The 17,314-nt window shown below is 41.1% G+C and overlaps 1 protein-coding gene across 3 annotated transcripts in view; it reads left to right on the top strand.

The window, feature by feature from the left end:
• The first annotated feature begins 3,498 nt into the window (after positions 1-3,498).
• The window catches only part of C1QTNF7 (C1q and TNF related 7), a 55,401-nt gene continuing 41,585 nt past the window's right edge, over positions 3,499-17,314 (top strand). The window contains exon 1 of one of the 3 annotated variants that reach the window (XM_088131466.1): positions 3,499-3,662. In XM_088131466.1, the coding sequence (XP_087987592.1) occupies positions 3,554-3,662 (109 nt within the window). In that variant the 5' untranslated portion in view covers positions 3,499-3,553. Of the gene's footprint in view, positions 3,663-13,232; positions 13,356-17,314 lie in introns of those variants that run through there. The other 2 variants (XM_088131471.1, XM_088131467.1) reach the window with 2 other exon arrangements.

Genomic DNA, 17,314 nt, shown 5'->3' on the forward strand with positions numbered 1-17,314 from the left:
CACAAATACTGACAAACGTAAATCCCTGTTTGTTCACCAATCTCATGCTAGGATCAAAAACATCATTCTAAAAACTTTTTCCACTGCTCTTATCCCTTCCCCCACCAGCGGCATCAGTGCCAAACTGCATGCCAAAATAATGACCTGCCCATGATGATGTCAACCTGCAAATACTGTTATAACATAGCAAACATCCTGATGCAAGTCACAGCATTTGCAGGATATTTTCCCATGCATTTCATCATCTCCCTCCCCCACTCATCTAACCCTGCTCCCCATTTCTCCACAATATTTCTGGCTGGCATCAGCCTCCCTCTTCCTCCCTATTCTATGGCCCCATCCATTCCAGCCTCTCTCAGGAACAAGACTCCTTTCAACAACTCTTGATGCTACTGAGTCGTTATTTCTCTGGCACTTGGAAGAACAATGTTCCTTCTGATCTTTCCAGAAGGTGAGCTGCAAAAGGTGGCTCTGGTGGGGTATTACTTAACAGCCTACCCTTCAGTTTACATGATAATCCATAGCTACTATTTTGCACCCCATGATGTTGAACATCTCCAATGAAGTTGCTAGCGGAAGAGGCCTTCTGGAGATTTAGACTTCAGTGCCCACCCCCATGCCACAATGCTGATTGTCAGTTATGGTCTTGAGGAGGAGCTCACAGGACCAAATATGGGTAGGCCAGCTCCTGGCACACAGGTGCTCTGTCAGCTTCTGGAATGATATTGAACCCTTTCACAGTGTGACTATAAAAGCAAATGCTGAGCATGTTTCTCCTTAACATGTTGATTGTGAAGCCATTTATGGAAGATATGGATCCTTTCCGGGCACAGGTTGAAGGACAGTGGTTTCTGGTGAAGCTCAGCCCCTCCCATTTAGGATTTCTACCTCAGGCATCTTGAGAGTTTCAAAACAAAGGTGGTAGCTGTACCGATCAATTGATCGTATGCCTCTTCATCAATGGAAACAGAAATTTAAAAAAACCAACTGTGCATATTCTAAAAGTGTGACTCAATGATAAACACATTCTTATTGCTGTTCTGAGAATCTCTATGTTGATCATAGAGATTTCCAGTTCACTGTCCACTTCTGCTTCAAGAACATGACAGTGACCACACTCAACTCTAGCTGTCCTTTCCATTTTAAGTCAGCAATGAGGTATAAGCCAATCAACTGAAGCTTAATCTATTCAAGATGCACATGCTCTTGATCAGAAGAGCTCATGAACTGGCTAGGCAGATACACATTTCTCTTCAAGAATCAGGTCCCATCACTTGGCTTTGTACCTGAATGCCCAAGTAGTGGCTGTAACTAGGAATTGAGGCTACTTCATTTAGAGCCCTGAATGACTCAAGAACAGGACACTTAAAGGCCATGTCTTAAGGAAAAGAGTTAGCCCAGTCTCCCAGCTTTTCTGGAGAGAACCTATTGTATAGTTCATGGACATGATTTCTCCATGGAAATTTTGATTGGCTCCATCTCTGAAGGCCATCTGTTTCAGCTCAAGAAACCTTCCTTCTTCTACCAAGACTTTAGTCTATTTGAAGGGGTTAGGGATGAAGCTGTGCCTTGCCTGTTTTCCTTCCTCTTATTTGAGTTATACTATTTGCTGGGATTGTTATTAATATTATCTTCTTGTGTTCAGAGATGATATCTTTTATTAAATTATATTTTGGGAGGGTCCCTTTTGGGGAGGAGAGACTGCCACATATTGAGCCAAGGAAAGAAGATAGGATCATTTTAACTAATTTAAAAAATAATGTGTTTTATAAGCATTTGTTGCTTTTCCCCTCATTAAATATCCAATGGACAGGGGTGGCAAGGAGATGGTGACCCACCCAGAAAACCACGTGAATTCAATGGGTCCAGGGGGGAAGAGGGTAACCTGTACTATAACCTGACAAGGAGGCTGTCACAGACACACCAAAGAAACTGAAGAGTAAGGGGACCAAGGATATAGCTGGCTGTTGAGAAGACTATAGACTACAGATTCTCCATATAAAGGGACAAGAGAGGACTGGCAGGAGGCCATAGTGGGCAGTTTGCCATCCCAGGAATCCTGAGAGCTTAGCTGCAACATAAAGCAGAACTACAAATATTTGGCAGAGGTTCTCAAAAGCCAGCTGGGATTCTCGTTTTGGACAGGGCAGATGTCTTCATTTATAAGAAAGCCACAGAGGAAGGGTGAGTTACACAAACAGTATGATTGGATCCCCCAACACCTTTTTAAAACCCTAAAAGGAAATGGTGGAAGCCCCCAAAGTGGCTCCTGGAAGTGAGGCTGGAGAAGGTGGACAATCCATCCCCTCATGTTTATAAAACCGGAATTCCAGTTTGTACTCTTTCACCTCTTGGGTCTCTTTTATTGCACTCCAAGAAAAGCCCAGAAGCAAAGCTGAGATCCTCAAGCCATGAAAAGCCCCCTCCTGAATCAGGCCCAAAGCCACCTAGTCCAGCAATTTCACAGGTAGTTTTGATGTAGTGGATGGTCTCAAGCCAGGACTTCAGGCAGTCAGATGGAGCCTGTCCAGGGGTTGCATCAGCCTGTCCGAACCATCACCTACAGTTCCACAACTATATACGGTATGCTATTACTCTGCAATGTCTGAATATTGAGGTTTGTGCCTGAAATTTCCCTGGTGCTTAACCCTATCAGGTTTTGACTACCTGGCTGTTGACCACCTGAAGCTCGTATGCTACTTCATAACTTGACCCCTTGAAAATGAATCCCCTTGTGACGAGTACAATCCTCCTCGTATTGAAACCTGCTTTTCTGAACTTGGCCATGCACAATATGGAAGAGCAGGGAAGTGCCCTGAGAAACCAGGGTAGGCTACTACAGATCTGCATGAGAAGACCTGCCCAGGTGGATCAGCCAAGCAGTGCCTTGATGTGGAAGGGGTGCAGTTAACTCTCCCCTCCAGTCAGTTGCCATGTTCTCAGTTGAAATGGTCCAATGGAAGCAATAACCACTTCAGTATCAAATTTTAAAGCCATAAAGATGAAGTCTCGGACAGTTGTGAACTAGTGCCTTTGGCTGAGCTGTGCTCACAGGTTCCGTTCTGGTCTCCCCCTGCCCCCCCCAGTTCACTTCCCCCTTTGGCCAGAAGCAGTAAGAGTTTCTCTTCTTTTATGTTTTTCTTTTCACATGAGACAATTTGAACCATTACTGTGTGCAAATATTATATTGCATTATTGCCTAGAGAACATTATGCTTCTTTGCAATATAATTGAAGACATATCTGCTGAGAAAAAAAGGTCCCATGGACTCCAGTGAGGTTTAGGCTGCAATCTGAAAGTGTATTTAAGTGTATTTAACCATTTCCTTAGTTTGGAAGCAAAAAGAATTTTCTGCCCCTTTTGCTGTGCATGTGGACCTCTTCTGAAAGCTTTATAGCAAAGTTGACAGTTGCTTTAAATTAGAGTCTTTGGCTGCAGTTCAAGGCAAAGAGTGGGAGTTCATTTAGCTAAAAAAGACAGTTGCAGAACTTGGAAACTGAGCCTGGGGAAGGCCATTATTCGTAAGACACTTCTTGTTTTTGGAAAGATTTGCATGCGTTTGGCACATCTTTATTTGCTAAGGGTTTTAAAAAGTATGTTGCAACTCCAAAGGAAACATATGGTTTTGCTGGAAAATTTGAGTTCAGTGGCTCCAAAGCAAGGTAAGAAGCTGGTGACTTTCTTGTGAAGCTCTTTGAAAAACAGTTAGTGGGAAGGACTTGAATAAAATACAGGTTTGTGCAAAAGAAGAGCTGCTTTAGCAACCCAGTGGTGAAAAGCTGCTGTGGCACTTGTGTGGTCTGATCAAATAATACAGCGATCTATGTGCTAAATGTTCAAAATTTAACTCCTAGCAAAACTGAGGTTTGTAAATTATTTAGTTGTACAAACAGAACATTTGTAACTGTCTGTTTCTTTCAAATTTATGACTGCCAAATGTATGACTGCCACGATCCAGTTCCCCAGATTTAGAATGCTTGTTTGCATATTATGCAAATATTCTGCTAATCGTGCAAGTGATTATGTGAGAAGAGAAAGGGTTAACTAGTCCCATTAATTTCCCTTTTAAATTCCAAGTTGACTTAGAGCTAGGACACGGAAAATGAAGCTTTCTTAGGCAAAGACTAAACAAACTTTAAGGCAACTTAGCTTATTTCATTAGAAGGCAGATATGTTGTCCTTTCCGACCCAACCTTTGAAGGTTAGGAGAAATTCATTGTTTTTCTTTTCTGGAAATAAACTGGGGCTGAGTTATTAATTGAATCCAGTAACTCCAAAATCACTTGAAAGGGCTGCAAAGCATGGACAATCTTCCTTGCGAATTCCTCCCCATGTCTAATTTGTTGCTTTCTTTGTTGGAGTCTGAAGACATTTTCATCATTGAGCTGAAACTGATACTACTGTTTTAAAAATCAGTTAAGTTGCTTTTGAAAAGTACAGTGTTTCAAAGAGTCCTTTGTGCCTGTGGCACAGGGCTGCTTTAGGGGAAGGGGCAGAGGTGACTGGGAGAGTGTTGTGTCTGTGTGCATATGTCTGTGTGTGTGCACTGAGATCTGGAATTAGGAGTGACTGGGGAAGGAAAGAGGAGCTGTTAACAGGGCCTCATCGGTAACCCCGAGGCCTATTTTCTCTAATTAGTTTATTTAGGGCTAGAAAACCAAACCAGAGGTTGGCAGGGAGAAAAATACTCATTCAGGTGGAATGGTACTTATAATGCATGCATTTCAACATTTAAAATTTAGCATTTCACCACCATAATTGAAAATGCCGAGGCTCCAACAGTGCACAGTTGTAGCTAGATTTAACACAAGGATGGTTTCAAAGGATGCTGCAGAAACAGCTCTAGGTTCGGGCCCCAGCCTGCCATCCATATTTCCCCATGGATCAGAACGCAATGAATTGGCCTCTTTCCTAAGAATTGATTCCACGATCAATAACATTCCAACCTGACTGTATTTTCCTAGGTGTGGCATAATGGGCTACAAACATCTCCAGAACTTCTAGGTGACAAGCAAGAAATCCTGAAAGCTGTCGTTCTCAGCTGCCCCCCCTAATGTTCATCCAGATTTTTGCAACCCAGCTATGGGGGGGCCTGCATTTCCCTAAAAATCCCCAGTATATCCTGAAACTGAATATCACAATATTAGATCATCCTGGCCTCATTAACAAGAAGGCATAACAGCCATGCTCTAGAGAATGAGTACAGTATGGTTATAATACTGGTGGACCGTACACACCTATGCAGGGTTTACAGTCTTTACACCAGTGGGGAGTTTCCTATTTTTAAATGAATTACAAAGAATGTTAATATTTAGTAGAGAATACTTTATACTCAATTCTTTATTGAAGTGGATACAGGACTTTACAGCCAGCAGCAATGATGGTTATTATGTAGACATCCCCTTATGGGAGATGCCAGAAGAAGAATTTGATTATAAACCAGTTTTCTCCTTCAATGGACAAGAAGGCCTGGATAGCAGGGTGGCCTGCTGGGACCTTCTAGATTGTAGAGAAGGGATGTTATGTGGAACCCGAGCACAAGAACAGCTACACCAGATTTTGGAACTTTTCCTGTTTTTTTTTCCCCCACCGTGGGCTGCAAATGTTTCTCTAAAGTCCTGACTTTGCTATGCTGTTTATTAATCTTAATCCATAGCTAGTCCTTGGTTAAAATACTAAAGAAACCAAAAGGGGCAAAATATTTGGTACTGCATCCTTCTTAGGAACACCAGAAATTTCATTTTCTTTTCTTGCGGCAGTGAAAGTTCAGATCCCCTGCTGGGTAATTGTGTCCGACGGCAGGTGGCCTGGCTTGAAACTGTCTTATTCTACTTGTAGCACAATTCTAGGTGTTAGTTTACGCTGCATTTATGGAGTTTAGTCCCAAGTAAGTGTGCAGTGGTATGCAAAAGTTTAAATGGTCAAATTGAACATTTCAGTGAACGTCTTAGTGAAGAGAAGCTGGCATGACCTCTGGTGCTACAGAGTTAAACACAACATCTTTTTGCAAATGTAAATGAATATTTGCTATTAAGTGAGCAAAAGACCTTCCTTGCAGAATTCTTCTGCTCAGAAATATTCTTACTACTCCTTGCAAGCACTGCAGGTTTGTGATCTCCCACAGATTTTCAATAATCCCCAAGTCTGGGAATGTGAAGGCCATTCCAAAATGGTTACCCCCCACCACCACTGTAAGTACTGTATTTCATGGTCAGTCTGGAGATATATTTTGGATCATCGTCTTGCTGAAATATCCTCCCTCTTTTCAGCTTCAATTTCTTCATTGTCTGTGGGAAAAGAGTGGAAAAATATTCCAAAAGCAAGAATAGAAAAACTCCTCACAGTCTGGAAGTTTGGAAGCTGTTAATTCTGCCAAAGGAGGTGTTATAAAGTACAGAACAAAAGGGTGTCCAGACTTCTGCACCTGCTATATTATTTTCTTTTTTTGAATCTGTAAACAACTGCACATAACTAGTAGTAAATTTGTAGAAAGATGTGTTTAATTCTGTGCCACGTAGAGGTTGTGTAGCTTCTGTTTGCTTAGGAATTCATTAAAACATATAATTTTAACCAGGGATGCGTAAACATTTGAATACAACTGTATCTACAAATATAACTTTAATTCTTGTGAGTACTGGAGCTTAACGTTTAAAATTTGCTTAAGGCAGAAAGCTGAAGATAGACAGAATGCAGGTTTGTTTTTAACTGAAAGATATTTTAGTTGCTGCAAAAAACAGTTTGTGTCTGTTACTGTAAATTAGCTTCTACACTAACAATTATAGACGATTTAATTAAAATCCTGGAAATAGCTGAAATTAATACATTGACTAGCACAGTTTATGGAAGGAAAATACTTTATTTCTGAGCATTAGGAGGAAATGGGCATAGTTATATATTTCAACTTTTATTATGTAGTAGTAGTCTTGGAGATTTGGGCACTGTTTGTATCAAGATTATTTCATTAAAAGGTTAGGTATGATTTTGGCTGGATTGTGCCCATTTTATTTTATTCTGCTTCCTGGAATCCAAGAGTTGGAAAGGGTCTTTGAGCCCATCAACCCCAGCCCCGTGGCCAGTGGGGGAGTGCCAATTAAAGCATCGGTTCAGCCTCTGCTGGAATACCTCCAAGGACAGGAGAACCCACCACCTCGCTGAGTAGCAGCGAGGTACTGTCCATGCCGTTCGGAAGGTTTCTTTCCTAATATTCATTCACAATCTCTCTTCTTGTAACTCATATATATTATTTGCATCTTGCTCCCTGGAATGACTTCAAAACCATTTCACATGGATTTGGGTTGGTGTTTCTCTTTTTCACGCCCGCTAAGATGAAGTTTGGCTTTCCCATGAAAATAGGAATACCAGTCCAAGTGTTTGGTTTCTGTTGTTGCAGCAGCTTGGCACTTACCTTCTAACTGTTCTGTCAATACAAAATAGAGTTTTGGGGTTACCTGCCTGGTAAACCAAGAGAGTTCCAAAGTGGGTGTTGCTGTTCCCTTCCTACTAAGGCATCTACTAGAACAAATTAGAGCAGCCGACCCTAACAGTCAGGGTGAGACAGACAGCATAAATGAACGCTGGAATGAGAGAAAGTGCTGTGCTCAACAGTCACACCCTCAAATGTCAACTTTGAGAAGTATTTTATTTATTAACATATTTCTGTCCACAGAGGATTAGTGGAGTGGCCGTAAATCAGTTGTGGGGGGAAAATCATCCTTCAAAATGAAAGGGCCCTTAGGACCAAGGGTTAATTTATATATGTAGTTCAATTGAATAGTTAAACTCTTTTTTTGTGGAATGTACATCTTTGCACCACTCCAAAAACCACTCCTGCAGAAAAGGAATGCATGTGCGTGAACATGCATTTAAAATATTTCAGGTGTTTAATTTCTGTGGTTAGAGACCCATGGGCACTGCACTAAGAACAGAAGAAAATCTGGGATGAACACAGGCAAAGAGCTATCTAGTCCACAATTTTGTGGTGAAATCTGTATAGGGTGCCCGTAGCAGATCAGACACAGAGGATCTCATAGGCACTTCTACCCTACTTCCTGGCTGGAAAATTAGATTTAAGAACAACCAATTACTAATTTGCTATTGTTCATCAGTAGTCCAAATGAGGAACTGAGGCAGCTTTTTCTGGGTTGCCTAATGGCAGGGGCCCAATGGAATGGCTGGTTCTTCCACACAACCAGCCATTCCATTGCCAAATCCTTCAGGACTCAGTTTGAAATGCCTCCAAGAGGAGGAGGAAGAAAAAGAGGATGTCCTCAGGCAGATTTCCCAGGTGGGATGAACCATCTTAAAAGCATGACTATCCCAGGCAATCCTAGTCAACCAGATAGGGCTCCCGAACAAACATCACATTGTCTGAAACCAGCAGAAGTATGGGGAGAGGAAGAAGAGGGAAGTGACCTCTGGCTGTAGGGTCTTGTCTTCAGAGAAGGGATGAACATACTTCATGTCTTCCTTGGAGTACAACAGAGATTTGTTTTATTCTTAATTTCCTCCCGCCCAGCTTGGGTTTTCATGGGTTTAATCATAAAAAATCTTTCATGTGAAAAGGCTGTGATCCTCTGCTCTTTCCATCTTCAGTTTATTTCTGATTTATTTTAGCCTGTTATTGCTTCTCAAACTTGTGTGCTGCCAATATAACTTCCTTTATAGCCTATTCATGGTATGTATATAAAAAGGAAGTTATTTTCTTATTTTTGAGAAAATTTTATCTAACCAGAAAGTATTTTCAGACATGCGGTCCAAACTTCTGTCACTCCGCAGAATTATAGTTCAGGAACTGCTTACCCCTTGACCGCATAATCTAGTCTCAAATTACCCAAATTAGGAAGATTTAGAGAAAGGTGTGGTTTCTTGCCAAAAGCAGAAAAATTGTGTTTTTTCCTCCTTTTTCCAATGAGATACAGTATTTACAGAGTTATTTTAAGAGGGATGTGCCCTTTCTTTCCAAGTTCAACGTTTTTCAAAAGCTAAACACCTGTATTGTTAAGAAGACCATCAGCTGCTCCTTCCAGAAAGCAACTGGGGACATCGGTTGACATTGGCCTGAGTAGTTGCTTCAGGATCAAGATAGACAAGATCCATGTCATGTCCCCATGCTTCTCCCACTCCTCATATCTGGATGAGCTTTTTAGGTTTTTGCTTTTAGGCCTTTGGAGATGCTGGCATGCCTTTTAATTGGCATGGAAGAAAAAGCTCCCCTATTCCATTAGGTTTCCAGTGGAGGGATCAAAAGCAACTTCCTTCCTCCTTATTTCCATCTTATCACCTGCAAATGCTTGGGGTCAAGCATCTTAAGGCCTTTTGGGCAAGAACAAATTCCCCAAATCAGATACAGGGTTGAGAGTAAGCAAGTTTATTAAAAATAAAAATATGTACTTTCCTACAAGGTGGGATTGCACGATTTGAAGAGAAACCAGACTACAGAGACTGGGAAACACATGCACAGAGTCGTTGTTGTCAAGTCTTTGCGACCACTTAGATAGATTTTCTCCATGAATTGTCTGAAGAAGTCACCTCAAATTCCCCTAGCTGCTTAAGAATTTGATTGATCGATCCTTGAGAGGTGACAGATGCATTTCCAAGTCAAACAGTCACAACCTGAACTTGTGCCTTGACTTTTTGGACAACACCTTGCAGAGAACCCTATCAGCCAAACATTTGATAAAGCACACCGTGACATTCTGATTAGCAAGGTAGTTAAGTGTGAACCAAATGATATAAGATTTAGATGGATACATAGCTGGCTCAAAAAATCTTACTCAAATAATGCTCATCAGTGCTTCCTCATCTCACTGTACTGTATAGCATGAGTGGCAAAAAGAGTACATTTTGAGTCTTCTAGTCTTGAATACAGTATTTTTATTAAAGGCTTAGAACGAATTTGCAGGTGACACAAATTTACTTGAGATAGCTAGAAGACAGAAACAACATTCAAAATGGTCCTGACATGCTAGGGAAATGGGCTGAAATTAAGAAAATAAAATTTAACAAACAACTGCAAAGTTCTCCACCAAGAAAACAGAAATGAAATGCACCAGCTTGGGATGGGGCATGATATACCTAGATTGGTGCTAGAACCTGTGAAAAAGAGTTTGTAGCAGTAGATGACTGCAAACTGAGCAGGCATCAGCAGAATATTTTTGCTGCAAAAAAAGGCAAATATAATTTTAGACTGTGTTAATGGAGGCATAGTTTTCTTACTTACTATTTATTTATTTATTAAATTTGTATGCTACTCATCTCCCCTGGCAGGTGTCTCTGGGAGGCTCAAAATTTAGGGAATTAATAGTTCTACTTTACTTTGCATTGGTTCAACCCCTTCTCATGTACTGTACTGGGAACCATACTTTTAATAAGGATTCAAAGAAACTGAATTCTGGACACCAAGCTTTAATAACAATTTATGAGTCAATGTTCCACCTCCTGAATTTCATTTTCAATTATTAAACTTTCTCTGAGTTGTCCAATATACGAAAAACATTTTGGTCTGGTTTCAAAATCATAGGAATATGATTGTGTTATTTAAAGGACTCTTCACTGGTTTACCAAGGAGAAGACATGCAAGTACTTTATTCTACAGGTTGTGTAAGTAACTAATGCCAATTTCATCAATGTCCTATAAAATTAGATTACTAGTTTAGGAGCCACAATTAATACTTTCAAATGCCCATCCTTTGTGAAACTTCAGAAGGAGAAATAGCATCTGGACCAAAGAGATCAAAGAGCAAATGCTTAGGCTGAAAAGTTCTTTTCACCCATGCAATCAAACTTTTTTAATCTTTCAAAGATGTCTTCAGAATGAGAAGCATCGAGGTATTCAGATCTGGTGTGCTTCTCTCCAGACCTGTGTGTAGTTTCTTAAAAGAGATGCTGCTTTTCTTGGGATCATGCATTAGCTATGAAGCTCCAGGGAAATATGCATTGCCACCTCTGTAACACCTTCCAAACTGAGATGCAGGGTGGTGAAGTGGTGAAGGTAGTGGACTAGGAGTAGGCAGACTCAGGTTCGAGTCTCCCCTCAGCCATGGAAGCTGCTGTAGGTGACTTTGAGCCAGGCATTCTCTCTCAGCCAACCTTCCTCACAAGATTGTTGCTGTGGGGAAAAATAGGAGGAAGGGGCACAATGAGTGTGCCACCTCGGGTTCCTGAATGAAAGTGCCAGCCCTTCCAGGTAGACCAGACAGGAAACATGACCAGAGGAGCTACTTCTACTTTATTGTTAGGCTACCTTTATAGAATTTTGCAATTCTGAAAGTACAGATCTGCCACTGTCCTTTTTTACCACCTGATCAGTTAGGACGGGTCCTTTCTAAGTTTCTTTCTCTGCCCATTACTCAGTTGGGGGCTCTTCCCTTTTTTATCTGTTCGTTCCCTAGGCAGCATCTCTTTCCCCCATCTTCCAAGGTCATTCTCACATTCCATTACAGAAAGGCAGGTTATAATGAAAATAAATAAATACCATGAACCCAGCAGGGGTATTCACAGGGTATGGTCAAAAAAAGCCAAGCTGGTGGCCACCATGATGGGAGTGAAGCTGCACTCATTTATAAGCAACACACATAAAAACAGGCAGAGCTTCAATCCCACCATGGTGGCCCACCAGCTTGACTTTTTTTGACCATACCCTGAGGACACCCTTGGAGCCCAAGGAAAGGCACAACCCTTTGAGGAGCTACAATTACAGAGAGGGTGCCAACACCTGATCTGCAGCAGCTCTGCCCACTTTGGATCCAAATACGTTGCTCAGAACTGAGTCAATCCAAAGTAATAACTTTATGAGACGATCTGTTTACCAATAGAACAGACCTGACCTGCTGTGTTTCTACTGGGGTACCCACAATGTATGCTTTTAATGGGTAAAAGGGTCACGTTTTTATCTGCAGTCCAGTATACCTTGCAGCATAAAAGGCAGATACTGAAATTGAGCATTTAGGGACTGCAACATGTGAGCTGTTCTCCAGTAACAATTCTCCAACTGGACCCAAAGAGAAACTGAATGGTGAAGTTCCCTAGTCCCACAGGGCAACAAAAACTAAAATAAATGCCTAGTGAGAGACTGAATGAGTGAAAAGTTAAATCTACTATTCCTGACAATAATTTGCACCAAATCATTTGTTCAATGTCCTATAAAATAATGTGATAGAAGGTAATCTCCTTGGCGTGTAAATCAATCCTGGAGTTATGTGCATCCTAGCACAAATAATCAGAAGCAGTCTAGACCCTGTGATTAGATCTTTTTGGTTTATTTCCCCAACAGGATAAGATCAAACTTAGTAGTTGAGAAGCTTTCTGGGAATTATTATACAAAGATGAACAAAGGAGTCCTGATCCTTTAGGGTCCTTCCAAAATTGTTACGATAACCCTGAAGGCTTTTACCATCTTCAAAGCAGAAACAATCCATTGCCCTTCAGAGTAGCAACTTGAACAAGAGCACTTGTGACGCTGCAAAGAGGTTTCTTCCTTATTCTTTCTTGCCAGATTTAGCACCTTACAATCATAATAAGGAGAGCTCCAGTTCATTCCATAAATCCTTGTCTCTGGCCTCTGTCGGGGCGGCTTTTCCTCTGAGGGGCCTTGACGTCGGTAGTCAATTGGGAGAATCTAGTATCAATCGGGCAACTCTGTTGGCCGGATTAAGCAGCTCCCTAGACCTAGTTCTGGATCTATTAAATGCTGTCTCTGCATTCAATAAAATCAGAATTAAAAAATACTCTGTGTGTATAGCAGGGGAATGTATCTAAATTAAGAAGCTTTGCTTTTTTAATGAATAGATGATGTGGCAAAACCAGATGATTCACAGGCCCTAGGCTAAAAATATCTAAACCAGTGTTTTTCAAACTTGGCAATCTTAAGATGTGTGGACTTCAACTCCCAGAATTCCCCAGCCAGCACTGGGTGGCGTATTCTGGGAGTTGAAGTCCACACATCTTAAAGTTGCCAAGTTTGAAAAACACTGATCTGAACTATGTTGATGAAGATAAGAATGTGCTAAAGAATGTGCTAAAGCCAAGGAAGAGTGGAGTGAGGCTGTAAACACAAGCCTTAACATCAACATTTATGTAGTCAAAGATCATCTGCCCAGAATTACTCCGCCCAGAGTTACGCTTTGTGAGATGGGCAGCTATATAAATACAATGAATAAATAAAAAATGAATTTAAAAAAATCTGAAAACCTGATTTCCAAAAGGCATGTGGCATAGTTTCAGCTGCTGATGTAGGAAGTTGTTGTTTTTCTGAAGGAAAAAGTTGTTGTTTTTCTGAAGCAGAAGGAATGCTAAGCGCCTTATGTTAAAAATATTTTAAATGACACAGCAAGATAATCAGTGCCTGAAGATTCACAGTGAGTATTTTGCTCTCACACTGTTAGTTGCTTTTGTTTATAAGATAGTAAGATGTTAAAAAGCAAGCCCTCTTTTTAATCACATTAAATGCATTTAGTTCTAGCATCCCCCAACCTGGCGCTCTCCAGAAAGAGAGGACGGGGTCCTCCCCCAGAGATGAAGTTAAGTTGCATGCAAAAGCATTGCCATGAAAATAGTCTGTCTGTCATGCTGGAGTTGATGTTTCATTGCTTTGTTAAATAAACAGTGTCAACACCGTTCAAATTTTAAAGCTGATCCTTGTGGTTGGTACAACTTCAGATCCTTCCAGACAGAAAATATACCTGATTGGGAATGTTCCCACTCCAACAGTCACGACAGGGATTGCTTTGGCAGAGGGTAGTAATTTCTAGCTCCAGCGGATCACTTTCTCTCTCCTCTTCTCCAGCATCTCCTTCCCTCTTCCTTCTCTGCTGCCTTGACATTTTTCTTCTGTTTTGCAGCAGAAAGTTCATTCTCTTTTCTTAGCAAGCTGACAAGGCAGTGGGCCACTTCCCACAGACACAATTTCTTCGGGTTCACCCCCAGTGAGGTTCCACTAAACTAAAAGACACAAGAATGTCCCCTTTCCAGAACCTGTGCAAAGATGGCAAGTTCAAACCCTTGAGAATGTCGGGGATTGCGAGGCGTGGGCGGAGGGAGTCAAGGTGGCCAGCAGCCCCACTCATGGGCACTTTGTCTACCACTCACTGTGCAGAAACATTTGCAGCATTTCTATTCTCCAGCTAATCTCCAGAATGCCAAGTCTCACAGGCTATTCTATCGTTAGTTACTTTCTTAAACAACATCTCCTTCATATCTTGCAGTGTTGCTAAATTCTGGGTACACCGTGCATAATCTGGTGCAAATGAACTGATTGCCATCATTAATCAGTATCTGTAATATGATCCTATCTCCTTATTTAGCTTTATAGTTTTCAAATATTAGAGGGTAGTTTTCTGACTAACATAAAATATTATCTTTATTACTTTCTATATACTTATAATTATTAGCATACATTTAATTAAGTAGTTGCTTAGTTTTAATCTTACCTTCAATTAATCTTTACCTTTAGTTTTGGGTTTCAGAGTAATTCTGTAGTTTTATGTCTACATTATGCATCATTTTATAGCCACTAACTTCATAGTATAAGTGGTTCTTAACTTTCATTTATTTATTTATCATATGTACAGTATATCTCACACTCCTAGTGAAAGTAGACCGTGGCAGGCCAATCTTGCAGCTAATTGTGTAGTCTCTATGTGTATTTTGCCTTATGCTGATGAAGGGTAAAATAAAGGGTATCAATTAAAAGTAAATGCAAGGGGATTCAGGATTGATGAAAGGAAGTTACATATAATTAAAATGTGGAATTACTAGCATGTGGTGCAGTGATGAGCAACAGTTTAGATGTTTTTAAACTAAAAGCTACCTTTGAAGAGAATTTGGAAGCTACAGCTGGCACAAAATGCAACGGCATGGACAGTTTTGAATGCCCCTGGGGGGCACATATAACATCTCTGTTATGCAAGCTGCATTGGTTGCTGGTTTGCTTCTGGTCCAATTCAAGGTGTTGGTTATCACCTTTAAAGCTCTTCATGGCACAGGACCAGGTTATTTGAGGAGCCGTCTCGCCCCCATTATATCTGCCCGCCCCACTTGGTCCGGCAGAAGGGGCACATTGCAGACCCCGCCAGTCAAGGAATTCCAGCTGGCAGGGTCTAGGAAGAGGGCCTCCATGGTCCCCGCCCTGTGGAACAACTTACCACCTGAGATGCGGTGCACCCCCACTCTCATGACTTCTGGAAGAGTATAAAATCACGGCTATGTCAGATGACCTCGGAGCCTGATAGGGGCTTGCATTGTTGGAATTGGCTGGTGGGGTAATCGATTCTGCCCCCACGTCATCTTGAATGTATATAGTTTTTTTAAAAAAATATATAGCATTATTTTTTAGCTAATTTAATATAGATATTTATATTCTTACTGTTTTTAATGTTTGATTTTAATTGTGAGCCACCCAAAGTCACCCTCTGGGGGAGATGGGCAGCATATAAATAAATAAATAAATAAATAAATAAATAAATAAATAAATAAATAGGGTTAGATAAAGCACATGGAAGAACTGATTATCAGACGGTGATGCCTGCATAGTACCTCCTAAGTCACACGCCTTAAGCATGTGTATTAGATACAATTGCTAAAGAGTGGCCCCAAAAGAGGATCACCACCCTCTCATCCATGCTTCTGAGTTTCCTGGATGTATCTGGTTGGCCTCTCTGGGACCCAGAATGCTGGATTAGAAGTCTTTTGCCTGGCTAGGCAAGGTCCTTCATACCTTCTTTATCTTCCAGATCAGCACCAAGGTGAGCAAGAGAGTTCACTCCACTCCTCTATTTATTGCTGTTGCCCAAAAGTAGCCTCTCTTCCTTTGGGGAAAATCTTTTCAATTAAATGTGCTGTTGGCACATTGAGACTTTGTGGAGTCCCATGGTATGCCCCTGGGATCAGTTTTCTGTTCTCTTGAGGTCTTTTGTTCTGTATGGATGAATGGTATCTTTGCAACATTATGCAATTAGTCCTGCACCACCACTGTTTTCTATTAACCAGGATGGACTGAACTTTCCCATAAAAGAAAGAAAAAGAATATACAACATGCAGTGGCTAATTATGTAAAAAGACTTATATCTATTAGGATAGCAAGATCGTTAGCTTTCAGAAAGAAGGGCATTTTCTAAAATTGTGCAGAGACCTCCTAATCTGCTTTTAGGGATGGATTCAAGACTCTGGAAATTGTTTTCTGTGCCCAAGGTTGGCCTAGGGAGAGTCCATTTCAAGTTGTTCCCAGTTAGGGAGAGTAATTTGAAAAAACAGCTCTACTCTTCCTAGGAAGATTCTCCCCACAGTATCAAACACACTATCCTGTTTAGAAGAAGTCTACCTAGTCAGGTGATCCTGCACCAGGTAAGCAAGGGCAGAGGAACAAGGGCAGAATCAGTCCCTGCTAGCTGCGGACCCTTTGCCAGGTCTCAGATGTAGATTCACACATCCCATAAGAAGTTGTAGGACAAAGTGGCTTTGATGTGAACCTTTATCACTCTGATAGCTGAATACCTCTTGGAGCTCATGTAAGAGTCCATGAGTACCAGCTGACTTAAGACAGGGAAGCTACATTCTTGTTTGAGAACAGCTAATTGCCTGAAGCGACATCTATTGTTATGTGGATAGGTGCATGCTTGTTTCTCACTGCCTGGTATCAAAAAGGGCAGACAACAGTGTAGCTTTTCTACCTCTGTGATATTCTGGAATTTACATATTTACTTTTGCTATTGTGTAACAATTTCCATGTAAGAAAAAATAGCAAATGAAGTTCTATCTTCTGAAAAGAGCAAATGTCAGACCTTTAATAAGGCATAGCTTGGCCCACCTGCACAACATGAGTTCTTTAGGAGAACATAACAGACAGAATGCCCCTCAGTACATGTGCTACCCTTTACAATGGTGGGCATTTTGCTAGATCACATTATGTTGGGTTTATGCTTCTGTGGTCCAGGTACCACTTGAGCTTCCTTTGCTGGAAAAGTTGATGGAGAATTGATTCCAGCCCTCTATCATTATGTAATGATAAATTATGACTCTGTTTAAATTAAATGAGGACCACCCCTGGCTATTCTAAATTCACAGCCCTCCTTGGACTGATTTCAAACTATGGAAAGCCAAGTCTGAACCATAAGCCAAAACATCTGGGGAAGGCTTGGAAGGTTAAAAATGGAAAGAAATGTTCCAAGTGTATACTCATCAAACTTGTATATTGTCAGGACAGCGGTTTCTCATCCGAGACACCACGGGATCAGGGCTATGGCTCTGAGCAGTTTTCCCCAAGCTGGTGCCCTGCAGATGTGCTGGCTGGGTCTTGAAATCTGTTTTACTCTGGTGTTCA

The sequence above is a fragment of the Python bivittatus genome, unplaced genomic scaffold (assembly GCF_059951505.1).
Source record: "Python bivittatus isolate LINGU-HERP-01145 unplaced genomic scaffold, Pbiv_v1 ctg000960_np1212, whole genome shotgun sequence".
In the NCBI taxonomy this organism is placed as follows: domain Eukaryota; kingdom Metazoa; phylum Chordata; class Lepidosauria; order Squamata; family Pythonidae; genus Python; species Python bivittatus.